Source organism: Elgaria multicarinata, chromosome 17 (genome assembly GCF_023053635.1).
Source record: "Elgaria multicarinata webbii isolate HBS135686 ecotype San Diego chromosome 17, rElgMul1.1.pri, whole genome shotgun sequence".
NCBI lineage: Eukaryota > Metazoa > Chordata > Lepidosauria > Squamata > Anguidae > Elgaria > Elgaria multicarinata.
Genome location: NC_086187.1, coordinates 29,343,043 through 29,356,934, shown reverse-complemented (window position 1 = coordinate 29,356,934; position 13,892 = coordinate 29,343,043). Strand labels below are relative to the sequence as shown.

At 56.8% G+C, this 13,892-nt stretch overlaps 1 protein-coding gene across 1 annotated transcript in view; it reads left to right on the top strand.

Moving 5' to 3' along the window:
• Positions 1–13,892, top strand: part of CORO7 (coronin 7) — a 77,314-nt gene that overhangs the window by 7,376 nt on the left and 56,046 nt on the right. The window contains exons 2-7 of the mRNA XM_063143342.1: positions 2,636–2,732; positions 3,906–3,980; positions 6,228–6,298; positions 7,041–7,224; positions 9,981–10,057; positions 11,997–12,047. Of these exons, the coding sequence (XP_062999412.1) occupies positions 2,636–2,732; positions 3,906–3,980; positions 6,228–6,298; positions 7,041–7,224; positions 9,981–10,057; positions 11,997–12,047 (555 nt within the window). The remainder of the gene's footprint in view (positions 1–2,635; positions 2,733–3,905; positions 3,981–6,227; positions 6,299–7,040; positions 7,225–9,980; positions 10,058–11,996; positions 12,048–13,892) is intronic.

The window sequence follows — 13,892 nt, the reverse complement described above, 5'->3', positions numbered from 1 at the left end:
CTCTGAGGGCTGTAACAAAACAGTCTATGCCTGCTTCCTCATTATAAGGAAGCTGCCAGAACTGGTACCGTTCAAAAACAGGGTTTCTCCTGGGCTCACAATAAGTTTTGAATGCAGCAAGGGCTTCTCCTAGTGTCTGACTTTCAGGATCTGCATAGATATTAGGAATGGTGTTGTAAATTTCTAAAGCCTTTTCTCGTATGCAGTGCAGCATTACAGCAATTTTGTAGTCTTCTGACTCTCAGCTTTTGTAACTGTAAGGTATACTTGTAGTCTCTGTTCCCATTTCCTCCAATTTTCTCCTAAGTTCCCAATCAAGCTTAGCTCAGAAGGAGGTTTAAAACGCTCCATGTTTTATTCCAATATGGCGGCGGGCACTAAAACCCCTCTTCAAGTGGATTTCTGAAGGGGATAGTCCACTTCTGACACCATGTAGTATCCCTCAGGCATAGGGACCATACGGGTGAGCTTACCTGCTCAGCCTGCCGCTTGCCCCTAGACTACCAGGCAATAACTTCAGAGCCTTTTCCTTGCTGGATTCCTTTGTTACTGAAACCTCCTAGAACAGTGACACACCAAACTCCCTGCAGCAAGGCCCACACCACCCAGTGGATGAAACAGAGGCCCCGCCCAGGCCTTCGATGAGGACCTGGAGACTAGCAGCTACAGGCCTCTGAAAGGTACATACATCCACATATCACATCCCCCTTCTCCATAAAAACAATAACTTTTGTTCAATGTCAATCTTAGCTCTTCACCACTACCCCATAACATAGTCCTTAAACTTTGCTGGTAGTCTCACTTCTCGCCCACTCTGTGTCCGTTCGATCCTATCTGCTGTTACATCTGACGAAAGCTCCAGCTCACCTTGAGGTCCTCCTGGCAAGACCACTGCCTCAGGGGATGCCAGCTCCTCTGCAACCCCTAGATCCACATTGGTTGCACCCACACCATTCTGAAGTGGGGGAGCGGCTTCAGAATGGTGCGCCTGCCTAGGGCACAAAATAGTCCGGCACCGGCCCTGGCCCTGCTGCCAACCTGCAAGAGGTTTGGGAGCAGGTGGGCCGCTGCTCAGCGGCCAGACAGGCAATGGCTTTCCCTGGGCAGAACCAAACGGCAGGTTGTGAGCGAGGGCTGTGCCAGAGGGCCTCTTGCCCCCCAGGCGCGGCTCTGCCCCGGCTTGGCAGGAGACTGGTCTGAGCAGCGCAAGCCGCAAGCCCTCATGGCTGGTGCTGTGGGGCGCAGGGTGAGCTGCCTGGGGGACCCCTGGGCTGGATGCAGATGGAGTCAGGCTTACAGCAGACCCACAGAAATCCAAGGGGCCTAAGTTAGTCATGGCTACCTCACGTCCCATGGATTTCAGTGGGTCTACTCGAAATAAGACACCTGGCTCTAACCCTCTGTGTGATGGCAACAAGTTTGTATGGGTCACTTCTCAGGAGTTGTTTATTAATGATGATAATATATTGCAATTTTTCAAAGCCAGGGAAATGTCACGTGTCCTGTTGCCTGGGCAACCTTCTCCATCTGTTGAAAATGTGACAACTGAATTAGTACTTTGCCATGTCACCGTATTATATTTGTCATGTGTTCAGCTGAAGTCACTCAAAAAGGCTGTCTTAAAATAAAATAAAATTTAAAACCAGCCCGCCCCGCCTCCTCTGTGTTGGTGCTGTGCAATTCTTAGCCAAAGCAGCCAGAGACTGAGGGTGCCCCCGGAAGCCAGGTGGGTGGAGGTTCCTTTTCAATATTTTTCACTCACTTCTCATCTCAAGGGAGCCCCCAAAGTGTTGTGACGGCACCCCTTGCATTGGGGCTTCTGATAGGAGGGGGAACCTGTGAAGGGGAGGAATTCTGAGAGCGGCAGCTTTCCCCAATGTTGCAGTATTATGATGGGAGAAGCGGCATTTGCCAGATTCTTCCACACAACAGTTCTAGGCTGGGAGCTTTCCCCTGTTTGGAATTTGATCACAGAATTTGGCTGCACAGACCTTAAATTTGCCTTGACGTCTCTGGGGCTAGGAACCTGCGGTGTGGGGCTAATGCTGCCTGTTGAGGACGTGCTGAGGCCGCTTTTGAGCATCTGTCTGTCTGTGGCGAAACCTGCCAGGATATTTCAGGGAGGGATGTTCCCTGCAGAGTTAGGATGGAGGAGGGCATTCTTGGAAGCAAAAGCGACAGATACGGGGAACCTCTTTTGCCCTGACAAATGGAGGCAGAGGGGGTGAGAGAGGCAGGGCACACCGCTCTCGTCTGTTCCAGTTGGAGAGGGGAGGACGGAGGGCCTAGCAGCAGTGGGTCTTGCTCTTGGCATGTGTGAACGTGCCCTTAGCGGTGGGCACTGCCTAGAGCACCCAGGCTTGTGCCCGGGCAAAAGACCTGCTGCAGGGACTCTGCTTTGGCACCTGGGTGACACCCTTGCAGGAATTTGGAGTCTTTCATGTGCTTCTCCGACCCCCCCTCCCCCCCCTCCCCAGGGCATGGGCTGCTTCTCTACTTTCAGCTAGGCCTCGGCAAAGCTACCAGGCACTCCTCTCTAGAATTGGTCGGGGGGGGGCATGGATGCCTTCCTTCCCCCCCCCCCCCCCCGCCAAGGATGAGACCCATTCAGCTCCCTGTTCTCTCTGTGTTGCAGGCCTGGATTGGAGATATCCGAGGCGGCTGCCCGGCTGCTTCAGGGAACCACATCAAGGCCGGCTGTCGCTGGATTGCATTCACCACTGATTCAGCAGGTGAGCTGTTGACAAGGCCCAGCCCAGGGCTTGGCGGCTCCACAACGCCCATAGCTGCCTGGTGCACTTTGACCTGGTGGTGAGCTTGCATCACCCTGCGCAGGCTCGGCGAGGGAACGGTTAGGAACTGGCCTTCTGCAGCCTTGGGGTCCTGGGGCAGTGGCCTGGAGTGGGCATTTGGGGCAGCAGCTCTGCAGGCCAGGGGTGCAGGCGGGGAAAGCGGCTTGTGCCCCCCTGCCCCCAAGCTGGCCTTGCTCCTGGCTGCACAGGCTGAGGAGGAGCACCTTGAGAGGCAGGGCTGCCGGCTCATCTGCAGGATGCTTCCCCAGGAGGCTCCAGAGCGCAGCCAGGAAGAGGAGGAGAAGGGGGTGGGGGCTCTTGCCCCGGGTGCTTCCTGGCACTGCTGCCGATGTGGCGCTTGGCTCTGGCCCCATGCCCTCCCCTCCTGCAAAGGCTGGCTTGTTTGCATGGACCATCCCCCAACTGCGATTCACGCCACTGGCGCCTTGGGGGCAGGGAAGGCGTGTGCCCCACTGGCCTCAGGGATGCCCTTGCAGCAACCCTGCCCCCAGTTGGGCTCTGTGGCGTGGGGCCACGGGTGGGCATGTTGAGGCACCTGCCGACGGCCCTTGTGCAGCGGGGGCCCACTGACAAGAGCACGCACGCACTCACGCACGCACGCACGCACGCACCCCGGAGTTGCTGGTGCTCTTCATCATTGCGCCCTGCTCTCCCCCCGCCTCTCGCTCTGGCCCAGACAGCGGTGGGGGTGAAGAGGAGGCGCAGCAGGTGCCATTGCAGATGCCGCTGGCTCATGGGCTCCGCCTGTCCGGCAAGCAAGTGGCAGCCATGACGAGGAAGGGGAGCAAGAGCGCCTTGCCGGCCTCCGCTCCCTCCTCTGCAGGGCTCAGGTGCCGCCTCTAGCACTGCCCCAGCTCATTCTGGCCTTGCGAGCCAATCGGAGTCCAAGGAAGGCCCTTGTCAGGAGCCTGAACGGGATGATGGGCTCTCTGGTTTCCGCCAGGTCTTTCAGCAGCCGTAGAAATGCCTCCCCGGTGGATGCTGCCCCTCCCGCTTCCACCCACCAGTGTCTCTGGACGGGATCTTAGAATGGGGATGCCCAGGTTTGGGGGAGGGGCATCCTGTGACCTGTGTGTTTCCTTCCCTTCCCAGGTGTGCTGGGCCTGGTGCCGCTGCAGAGCCAGAAGGAGGTCCGGGGGGCCGTTTCACAGCTGTGCTGTCACTCAGGTGAGCCCGGTGCACGGCAGCAGGTCGGCGTCCACCGTCTCCGAGAAATGCGCGGAAGCATCAAGGCTGCTTCTTGGGTGCAGATACATAAACAGAGGCCTGTGCTAGCCGGAAGCCAAGGCCAAAGGAAAGGCTGCAGGAATAGTTACGGAGTCATCAGCGGCCACGCAAAGAGCTTTTGGTTCTACCAACACCTTGCTTAAAACAAGTGCCTCCCTCTGCTAGCGACGTCTCGTGGACGCTGTAGCTGATTTTCACAGCTGCTGGCAGTGGAGTTTGCCACTTGGAGTGCAGTTTGAACCCTCCCTAGTTGGTAGTGGCCTGCTTCTTGCTTTCGACAGGATCCAGGAAGCAATCCGGGGCCGGTGCTGGAGGCCTCCAAGCCTGCCTCTGCTTGCTCTCAAGGGCCATGTGCTCAATTAGGCCACGAGGTGGGCCAGGCAGCCCCATAACCTGCAGTGTGCTGTAACTGTTGGCAACCTTCCATGTTTGTGAGAAGCGCAGGTCAGCTGTGGCCTCTGGTTCAATTCCTGACTCCTGTCGTGGCCACATGGGGTGGGAAAGCTCTGGCCGTCAGCTGTCATGTGTGCTGCTTTCCAGCTCTGTTTCCTCAGGGGTGGTGGGGGACGGAGCCCAAACTGCCTGGCTGTTGGAGGCCTTCTGCTTTAGCGGGCATCGCCATTCCTGAGAGGCCCTCCGAGTAACGTGGCTGAACTGCAAAGCCAGGCATTTTGGCCCTGTGTTCTGCTCTCGGAAGCATCAGCGGTTTGGTCTGCCTGTGTTTTGGGGAGCAGCCAGGTAGCTCCCACTGAATCCATACCCCCTCTCCCCCCGCTTGCAACTATGGCCTTTCCTTCCTGGAGCGAGATGCAAAGGTGTCCTTGGCCTGCCATCTGCTTCCTGGCAGCTACGTCCCCCCTCTGCCCAGGAACAGTGAATTACTGGGAGCCCTGCAGGAGGCTCAGCTGGGAACCAAACAGTTTTCCAGCTGGGGCTGTTTGCTGAGCCAGTGGCCTCCTGGTGCCACAGCCTCTGTTCCGGAGCGTGCAAGCAAAAAGGTCCTTCCTGGGGATCCACAGCTCTGCAGCCCTGGGCAGCGGGGTGGGGGTGGCGGGCAGGGCCATCTCTCCCTCCCTCCCTCCCTCCCTCCCTCCCTCCCCTTTGCCTGCCACCACGTGGCACTGCTCCACATTTAGGGAGGCAGGACATCACTGGGCTGGAAAGGGCTACAGGGCGCTCACTGCTTAATCCCCTTGCAGGGCCAGGACAGGCACTAGGATGCTCCCCCCCCCGCCCCTCTCCCCTGCCGGGATGGGCCAGGAACAAGCGATGTTCTGGTTGTGGTGAAGCGCCTGTGGGCGGGAAGGATGCCAGAGCGGAGCCGTTGCTGGGGCAACCGCGCTTGGGTGCTCCGTGGGTGCTCGGGGGCAGATCAGAGGCTGCTCTGGGGTGTGGATGCCTGTGTGGGAAGGCAGCTGGAACGAGCTGCCTCGTGGGCTTGTAGCTGTTGCAGCCCTGTGGAAATGGAAAATTACGCCGCGACCTACTTTCCCGGGCATGCCAGATGCCTTGGCATGGCTGCTAATGGCTGTGCCAGACTCCCCCCTGCCTGACACACATGCGCACACGCGCACACACACGGGTTGTCCTCTAGTTGGAAACATTGGCAGCGCCACAGGGGTCGCGTGCTGACCCAGGGCGCCCCAAGAGGACGAGGGCTGTGTGTGGGGTGTGTGGGGTGTGTGTGTTAGCGCCAGGGCTGCTGGTCCCAGTTTCAGGAATGTGTGTCTGCCGGCTGAGTCTCCCTGAGTGGCCCTTGCTCACCTCCGGCAGAGGTGGGCTTGAGCCATGCTGCTCAGCTCAAAGCATGATCTCTCCCACTGCACAGGAACGTTGGGTGATGCCTCTTCCCTGCTCCTCAGCTTGACCGTGCTTACAGTGGGCAAAGAGGCCTCTCTGGGTCGTCCTTTTAAAAACTTGGTTTGTTCTACAGGCCTAGCCTCAAACGCAGACCTGCAAATAGGAAGGGATTGCCCTTGACGAACCGTTTTGGAGCTCTAGACAGGGAACCCCCCACCCCACTCCCATCACGTGCTGGGCATGAACCTCCTCACCTCAGGGATGGCCATATTCTGTGTGCTTTGTGGCTGTCTGGCCTTGTGTCTTAGAATAAACCTGCCAGGTGCAAATTCTCTCTCTCTCTCTCTCTCTCTCTCTCTCTCTCTCTCTCTCTCTCTTCCTGCTCAGATGTGGTGACGGATTTTGACTTCTCCCCCTTTGACCAGCAGCTTCTGGCTACAGGCTCTGTGGATGCCACTGTGAGTGCAAAATTAAAACCCAAGACCCCTCGCCACCCAGGAGACCAGGACCAGTTTCATTTGTGGCTGGAGGGCAGATAGTGGGAAGGGTCCCACAGACCTGGGCCAGAACATGGCAGCACAGCAACAGAGAGCGGATGTAGCGCGAAAGGACTTTTGGGCAGGGGAGGGAGAGACATTGTTAACCGAAGGGTCCTATGTTTTTCCCTTTGAAAGATAACTCCAACCAGTCCTTTCCAAGTTTGATAGTTGCGTGTGGGGTGGGGGAGGAGATAGGACAGAAAGTCATGCTCCGTGGGAATTATGCACACACACGCACTTACATACGCATGCCCCCAAAGCTGGTGCCTGTGTAACTGCGTCCCACATGATATTATGATGGGCTGTTCGGGGTGCTTCCAGAGGAGGCTTTTTTTGCGCAGTTGGCCGGCTTCGTTCATGGGATTTCAGTGGGGCGTTTGTGTCCAGACAGTGGTGGTGCTCACACTAGCTCGCTTCTGAGCCCTTGAACAATGCCTTGTCCTCATGGTGCAAACGCTGCCTGGGGACTTAAACGCCCTGCAGCACGAGGCATTTACTCGCGGAGCGGAGCAAGTCCCTGAGTCTTCCATGTCCCTACGCTGGGGCTCACTGCATCTGCCTGGCTCCTTGTGTGTTATTCTGAGCTCCCCGGGGGACAGGGGGCGGGGGTCTTGAGCGAGACGGGTGTTGGCTCACGGCTTTTGGCACCGTGTGTTTGCAGGTGAAGGTGTGGCATCTCCTTGATCCTGACCTAGACCTGTCGTCTTCCCCCCACGTGACCCTGGGGCCCGAGGGGGGCCAGGTGGACGTGCTCCTCTTCCACCCCACGGCAGACGGCATCTTGGCCAGTGGGGCTCAGAGGGCAGTGAAGGTTTGGGATGTGAAGCAACGCCAGGCCCTGGCAGGTAAACTCTTTGCAGAGGCTAGCTGTTAAGTTTTTCCAGCAGGGAGAGGGGCTGGAAAGTGCCCGTGGCGGGCAGGGGCACGTTGCGCCCCAGGCACCCACCGTTGTGCTAGCATGGCACCTGGCTGAGGGAAGGCAAGGAGCGGGTTGGCCTTAGGCACATAGGAAGGACAGAATCAAAGCCTGGGTCCAGCGTCATTTCCCCCTGGGAGAGGGCCTCTTGCATCTGAGGGCCCACCTGGAACTGTCTCAGGCACCACCACAAAATGGCTGCCATGGGTGGAGCCGTGGCTAGTGGCAAAGGGCAAATCAGCTTCCCAGAAGCCTTCCTGGGAAATGAAGATGGCAGCAGCTAGAGGCCCACTTTGAAGCAGTGCTAGCGGCCAGTAAGGAAATGTAAAGATATTTCTGAAATGTAAATGGGGCTGAATCGGGTGTCTCAATGGGTGCCGAGGAACGTGGCTGGGGCACGTTGGGGCCTGCGAGCACCACACGTGTGTGTGTGTGTGTGTGTCCATCCCCTGGCCTACCCTGACGGGCAGTGGCTTCCCAGGGCCTCTGGCGGGCCGAGGCCTTCCTCAGGGCCTCCTGCCTGATCCTTTGGAACTGGCGCTTCCTCCCCAACGGCTCCTCTGCTAAACTGTTCTGGCTGTTTTTTGGAAGCGGACTGAAGGATGCCCAGGAGGGCCCCGCCCTGCGCCCCTTTGCTTCCGTGGCCCCTGCAAGGAGAGGGCAGGAGGGGAGTTTGCAGGCAGCTGTGCAGCACCCTCGAGCCGCAGGCGGGACTGTGCTGCGCGTTTGCTGCGCTCTCCCCGGCCAGGTGAGACGGCAGAGGCAGAGCGGCTTTCGGAAGAGCAGCAGAAGGGAAGCTGGCGGGAGGCGCGCCGGGCCTTGCGCCAGCAGGAAACGGGCACCGCAGAGAGGCCCCATTGCCTAGCAACCGTTCATGAGCCCTGCAAAGGCTCTCCGGCCCCAAATCTAGAAGGCGGCGGAGATATTGGGTTTCTATTCCTGGGTAGCAATTCGCTGCTCCCAGCACAGCAAAGGCATTGTGCGCTTGTAGCCCGCCCTGCGTGTGACTTCATTTCCTCTGAAGGGGAAGGGAGGGGGAATTCTTCAGGTCCAGTCAAAGCAAGTTTTGGAGCCGCACAGAACTCTTTTTTTGCTGGGAGCGGAGGCTCCTGCCTCTAGGCCGTGTGCCCGTTTCGGTCCGATAAGGCCACAGTTCGAATGATGTAGATGGTGTCTGTCTTGAAAGACGCACACATTCAAATTATGTATTCATTAAATTTATTGAATACCTTATAAAATAAATATCTCTAGCATTTTACAATAATAATGATAAATATGCAAATAAAACGGAATAAAAATCAATATGAAATTAATCAAAGTACCAACGCGGCATAAAATACATGATCACATTGCAGGGACTAAGATAATAAGTCACGCAAATATTTTAAATGTTTAACTTTTGAGATGTTTAATTTTTTAAAAAAGCCTGGTTGAACAGGGAGGCCTTGGCCTGGCCCCAGGTGAGCTTTGTTTTCATAGAATCATAGAATAGCAGAGTTGGAAGGGGCCTACAAGGCTATCGTGTCCAACCCCATGCTCAATGCAGGAATCCTCCCTAAAGCATCCCTGACAGATGGTTGTCCAGCTGCCTCTTGAAGGCCTCTTGTGTGGGAGAGCCCACAACCTCCCTAGGTCACTGATTCCATTGTCGTACTGCTCTAACAGTCAGGAAGATTTTCCTGATGTCCAGCTGGAATCTGGCTTCCTTTAATTTGAGCCCGTTATTCCGTGTCCTGCACTCTGGGAGGATCAAGAAGAGATCCTGGCCCTCCTCTGTGTGACAACCTTTTAAGTATTTGAAGAGTGCTCTCATGTCTCCCCTCATGTTTTGTTTTATTTCATTTATTTAAAAATGTATACCCTGCCATGTCTGTTCTCAAAGCTGCCCAGAGCATCTCACAATGTAACAAAAATCCACAGACAGCCACAAAACAAGAAAATGCAATAACTAAGAATACAACTAAAAAAAACCCAAAAACCCGCAGAAAAGTGGAGTTGTTGTTTAGCTCGCATTTCCTCCCAAAGGCATTTTGTGAAAAAGAGGCGTTTTCCCTGCCTGAAAGAGAAGGAGTTGGGAAAGGGGACAGCGGAGCCTGCCTTGGGGGAGTGAGTTACATGGCTCAGGGCAGTGGGGCAGGCAACGCAAAGGCCCTGCTTCTGGTAATGGCTGACCTAGTCTCCTTGCATTGCTGAGCTAAAGGTTTTAGCAACTCTAACCTGGCTGGGAACTAAAAAGAAACCGTGAGCTAGCCACTTTAAAGCCAGCAAGCAGAACGTGCTTTTCTTGGAGCGGAGACAGGCTGCAGAGAAAAGCGTCGGGGCAAAGGGCAAAGTTCTCGGCATCAAAGCGTACGCTTTGAATTAACTGCCTCCTGTCAGGGCTGTGAGAGTTCACACCAGGGTTTGCCTGCCTTAGCGAAACGGCTGGAAAATCTGGCAGGCTTTTGCCTTCTTGAGAATTTGGTACTGCTCAGATGCTGGGTGCTTGCAGGTCACCTTTAAAAATGTCGTTTTAAATTCATTGCATGCTGCCTGCCCCATTTTCAGGGGAGGGGGGGGATAAAAGGGCATCAATTGAGCCACGAGAGGCCTCGGTTTGTGTCCATCTGTCCACTTGGCGGGTGATCAGGTGAGTCGGCTGGCGACTCTGACCGGGCAACTTACCTGCTTTGTCATTTCCTGCAGAGCTGGAGCCTCATGAAGACCAAGTCCAGAGTTTGGCTTGGAAACTGGATGGTTCCCTCCTGGGCACTTCTTGCAAGGTGGGTAGCACATGTGCTCTGTGTGTGTGTGTGTGCGGGTGTGGGGGCAACCAGGGAGCAGTGTGTCAGCAAGCTGTGCAGGGCTCATGCTTCAGATGATGTGTCAATATTCCCCGAATATCTGTGCCCGCTCAGTCATCCACGTTGCCTGGCCGTGAAACCACTTCAGCTTAGCAAGGAAGTCTGTTGCAGAATGGGGCAGCTGGAACCAATTTGTCTTGTGCCAGCAAAAGAGAATTTCATTTCATTTATTATGTTTCTGTACCACCCAATAGCCAAAGCTCTTTGGGTAGTTTTTAAACACTCAAAATATGAATTTAAAGCCAATGTGCAAAAATACTAACAATTAAAAAAACTATAACAATGTTAAAACGATCAACAGTACATCCTAGGACCCATTTAAAACTATGTCCTAAGCTGTCAAATGGCACTGAATAGCGAGCCATGGTGGTGCCAGGCAGGGCACGTTTTGCACAAGCTGCAGTTTCTTCAAGGGTCGCCTCGTGTAGAGCAGGTTGTAGGAATCCAGCTTGCAGGTCACCAGAGCATAGACTACTGAAGCCAGGCTATCCTTGGCCAGGTAGGGGCGTAGCTGGGCCGCCAGGCAAAGCTGGTAGGAAGCGCTCCGTGCCACTGAGGTGTCCTGAGCCTCAAGTGACAGCGATTAGTCCAGGAGAGCCCCCAAGGGCCGAACCTGCTCCTTCAGGAGGAGTGCAACCCCACCCAGAACAGGGAGGACCCCCTCCATTCGCCCATCCCGCCTCTGTCCTGGAAAGACGCGTGAGGACAACTTGGAGGGCAGGTGCCAAGGGAGGCCCCCTGCGTGGCTTCCCTCCCAGCCAGGGGCTGCTGCCAGGCTGCCACAGAGCCCTGTGCTTTCCCCTGCCTCCTTCGTTCTCCTGACGGTGGGGCCTGTGCCTTAAGTGAACGCTGGGTGGCGCCGTGCGCGCACAGAATCTGGCTCCCGAGAACCGCTTCTCTGGCTTCTCCGCGTCTTTGCACTGCAGGCCACGCTGCTCCCCAAATCTTGTGCAAGGGAGCGTGGCCTCATCCGGCCACCTGCTCTTGCGGCTGCAGATGGTTGGTCTTGTGCGACTATTTCTGGGCGCTCTCGGCTGGGATGTGGCTTCTGAGTTTCGAAACAGCCAACGTGAGCCCCCGGCTGGAGCCTTGTACGTTCCGCAGGCCTCAGATATTCCTGCTTGTAATGAAAAGGTGAAGTTTCCCCTCCGCGGAAACCCTCAGGGCCTGTATATTCAAGCACGCGGAATATACCTTTGGCGAATTGGAAGCAAGCGCCAGGCTTCGGCTCTCCCTCGGGCGCGTGGCTCGCTTTGGTCCCTGCGTGGCGCAAAGCACAGCCGGCTGGGACCACTGGATTGGCAAGATGGGGCTCGCTCCGGACTGGAACTGAAAGCCTGCTTTGCCCCGTGGCTTCCAGTTCTGTCGAGCTTCCTGATTCAGGTGTTGCAGCAAATTGTGGTTTGTGCTAAGCCGGGAAAAAGTGAAACCACGCGCAAGAGGGGAAGGAGGGAGCCCACAAGCTCATGACACGGTTTTACCCCTCCGGTTTATGGGCTGGAGGTGTGCCTGAGCCAGGCCAATGTCTGTGAAAAAGGAGGGGAGGCCGGGGTAGGGGCGGGGGGGCCCTTTGCCAAGCCAGGGAGGAGGCGCTCATTCTGAGCTGGAACTGGCAAGAGGGTCCCTGCTCTTTTCTCCAGGTCAGATCAAGGCTTTGGTCGCTCTTGACGAGACTCCGTGGTCCTGCTGATGCTGCCCATGGAGCCTTCCGTGTCTTCTGGCTCCTTGCAGAGACCTCAGCAGAAGGGGTGTGGGGAATGGGACGGGGGCACAACCTGTGTGCTGTGGGCTCATCTGGTGGGGATTGCGTTCAGGGGCTGCTTTTAAGCCCTCAGGACCTCCCTTTCTCTCTCCGCAGGATAAAAAGCTGCGGATCTTCGATCCACGCGCTGAGACGAAAGCCTGCCAGGTACTTGCTTCTCTCTTACGGATGACCGACGTGACGTGCGTCTGTGTGTGCAAGGCGGCTGGCATACTGCGTGTAGTGGCTAAATTGTTGGACTTTGCCTGACAAAGTGACAAAGCTTACCACGTGGCCTTGGGCTGGTCACTCTCCCTTTGCTTGGCCTACTTCACAGGGTTGTTGTGCGGATAAAGCAGGGAGGCGGGGCAAACATTGTATGGATAGATTAGCTGTTGTAACCCTGAGTGTCTGCTGTAATCCTAAGTGTCTGAGCAGTTTCTGGGGTGGGGGGTGCAACCCCCCCCAAGTATCACCGTCGGGGGAAACACGGGGCCCCTCTGTGGCTGGATTGAGCCCGCCGTGGCCCTCATTTTAGCTTCACAAGGCACCTGGAGGAAAATGCTGGTGGTTCTTAGCTGCTCTCGTCCCTGTTCTCCGCTTGGAGAAAGGAACCTTCCTTCTCTGCTGCCTTCAGCCTCCGCTGGAGGGTGGGATGATTTCTCCGGTGGGCGGAGGCACCGTTGTGGGGTGGCCGGCAGGCCCAAAGCCAGGCTGGGCACAGGTGGGGCAGGGCTGCCCCAGAGCCAGTGTGCTCTTGTGGGCCAGCCTGTCTGTTCGGCAGAGTCAAGCGGTGAGACTTTTCCTGTGCTGCTACCACCACTTGCATCGGGGTTGGGCGGAATCTCCTGCTTGACTGCACTTCTGTCTAAGTGTTATTCCTTTCATGATCATTCTATTGTTCTTCATGTAGAAAGCTAGTGTGCCAGCCAGAGGGACGGAGGCGATTCACTGCCTGACGTGCTGCTCTTCTCCCTGCAGCACATTTTTATCCCCTCTAAGGAGTCATTAAAACAAATGGTTCCCTCCGCCCGCCCACCCAGCCACCCTCCCTCACAGCAGCCTGCAGTGGTACAATCCGGGAGACGTCTTCCCCCCTGACTGCCCTGAACGTCTCAGTGAGCCCTGGCGCAGTTTGCGTTGGCTTCTGCCCGTGGAATCTGCCTCTTGGTTCGGGGTACTGCTTTTGCGCTCCTCGCTCCTCTGTGCTCAGCCATTTCTGGAGGGCCCCGCGGCCTCCAGCGACCCAGGCTGCCCTTCCGAGAGCGCCCTTTGCCCACTCTTCTCGGCTTCTCCCTCTGGCTAGAACTAGCCTGCCTGTGGTGGCCACTGGGAAGACGGCTGTGCACACGGGCAGCAGCATCCCTGCTCCAAAGTCAGCCGTGGGATTGTTTAGGGGAGAGAGCGGCTCTGGGCTGCGTATGTGTGTGTGTGTTGGGGGGGACTTCGATTCTCTCTCCCCCACCTCTCTCACGCTGAGGTCACCCTGGGGGTACCTGGCTCCCACCCTCGGCTTGGAGGGATGTCCTCAGCATCCCTTGTTCCCAAGGAGGCCGTGGGAAGCTGGGAAGGGAGCCGGCCTGCGTTTGGGAAGCCTATTTATAGCGCCTTCTCTGCTCTCAGGCTTCTGCTCCCTAGTGGAGTGAGATGAGTGGCTTTGGGCTTCCGCCTCGCTCTTGCCCCCCCCCGGCCCCCTCCAGCTAGGAATGCCGCGTGGAGGAGGAAGCCACAAGCAGGGCGAGGGAGAGGAAGTGGCGGTGGCTCCTGTGGGTCACGAGGCCGGGCAGAGCTCGGGGGCTCTGCAAATGTCACGCAGTCCTGCCGCCCGCCCGCTCTGGGTCTGACCCGCTGGCTCTGTACATGCAGTTCTAGGAGGGATTGGGAGCACCATGCTGCCCACTTAAGAAGTGGAAGTGGGTCTCCCCGTTGGGGCGCTTCTGGAGAAGCGGCAGCGCAGTCCCGGGTTCGGGAGCACTCGGAGCTTCTCCTGAGTCCCTGCGCAGGGCGTGGCCT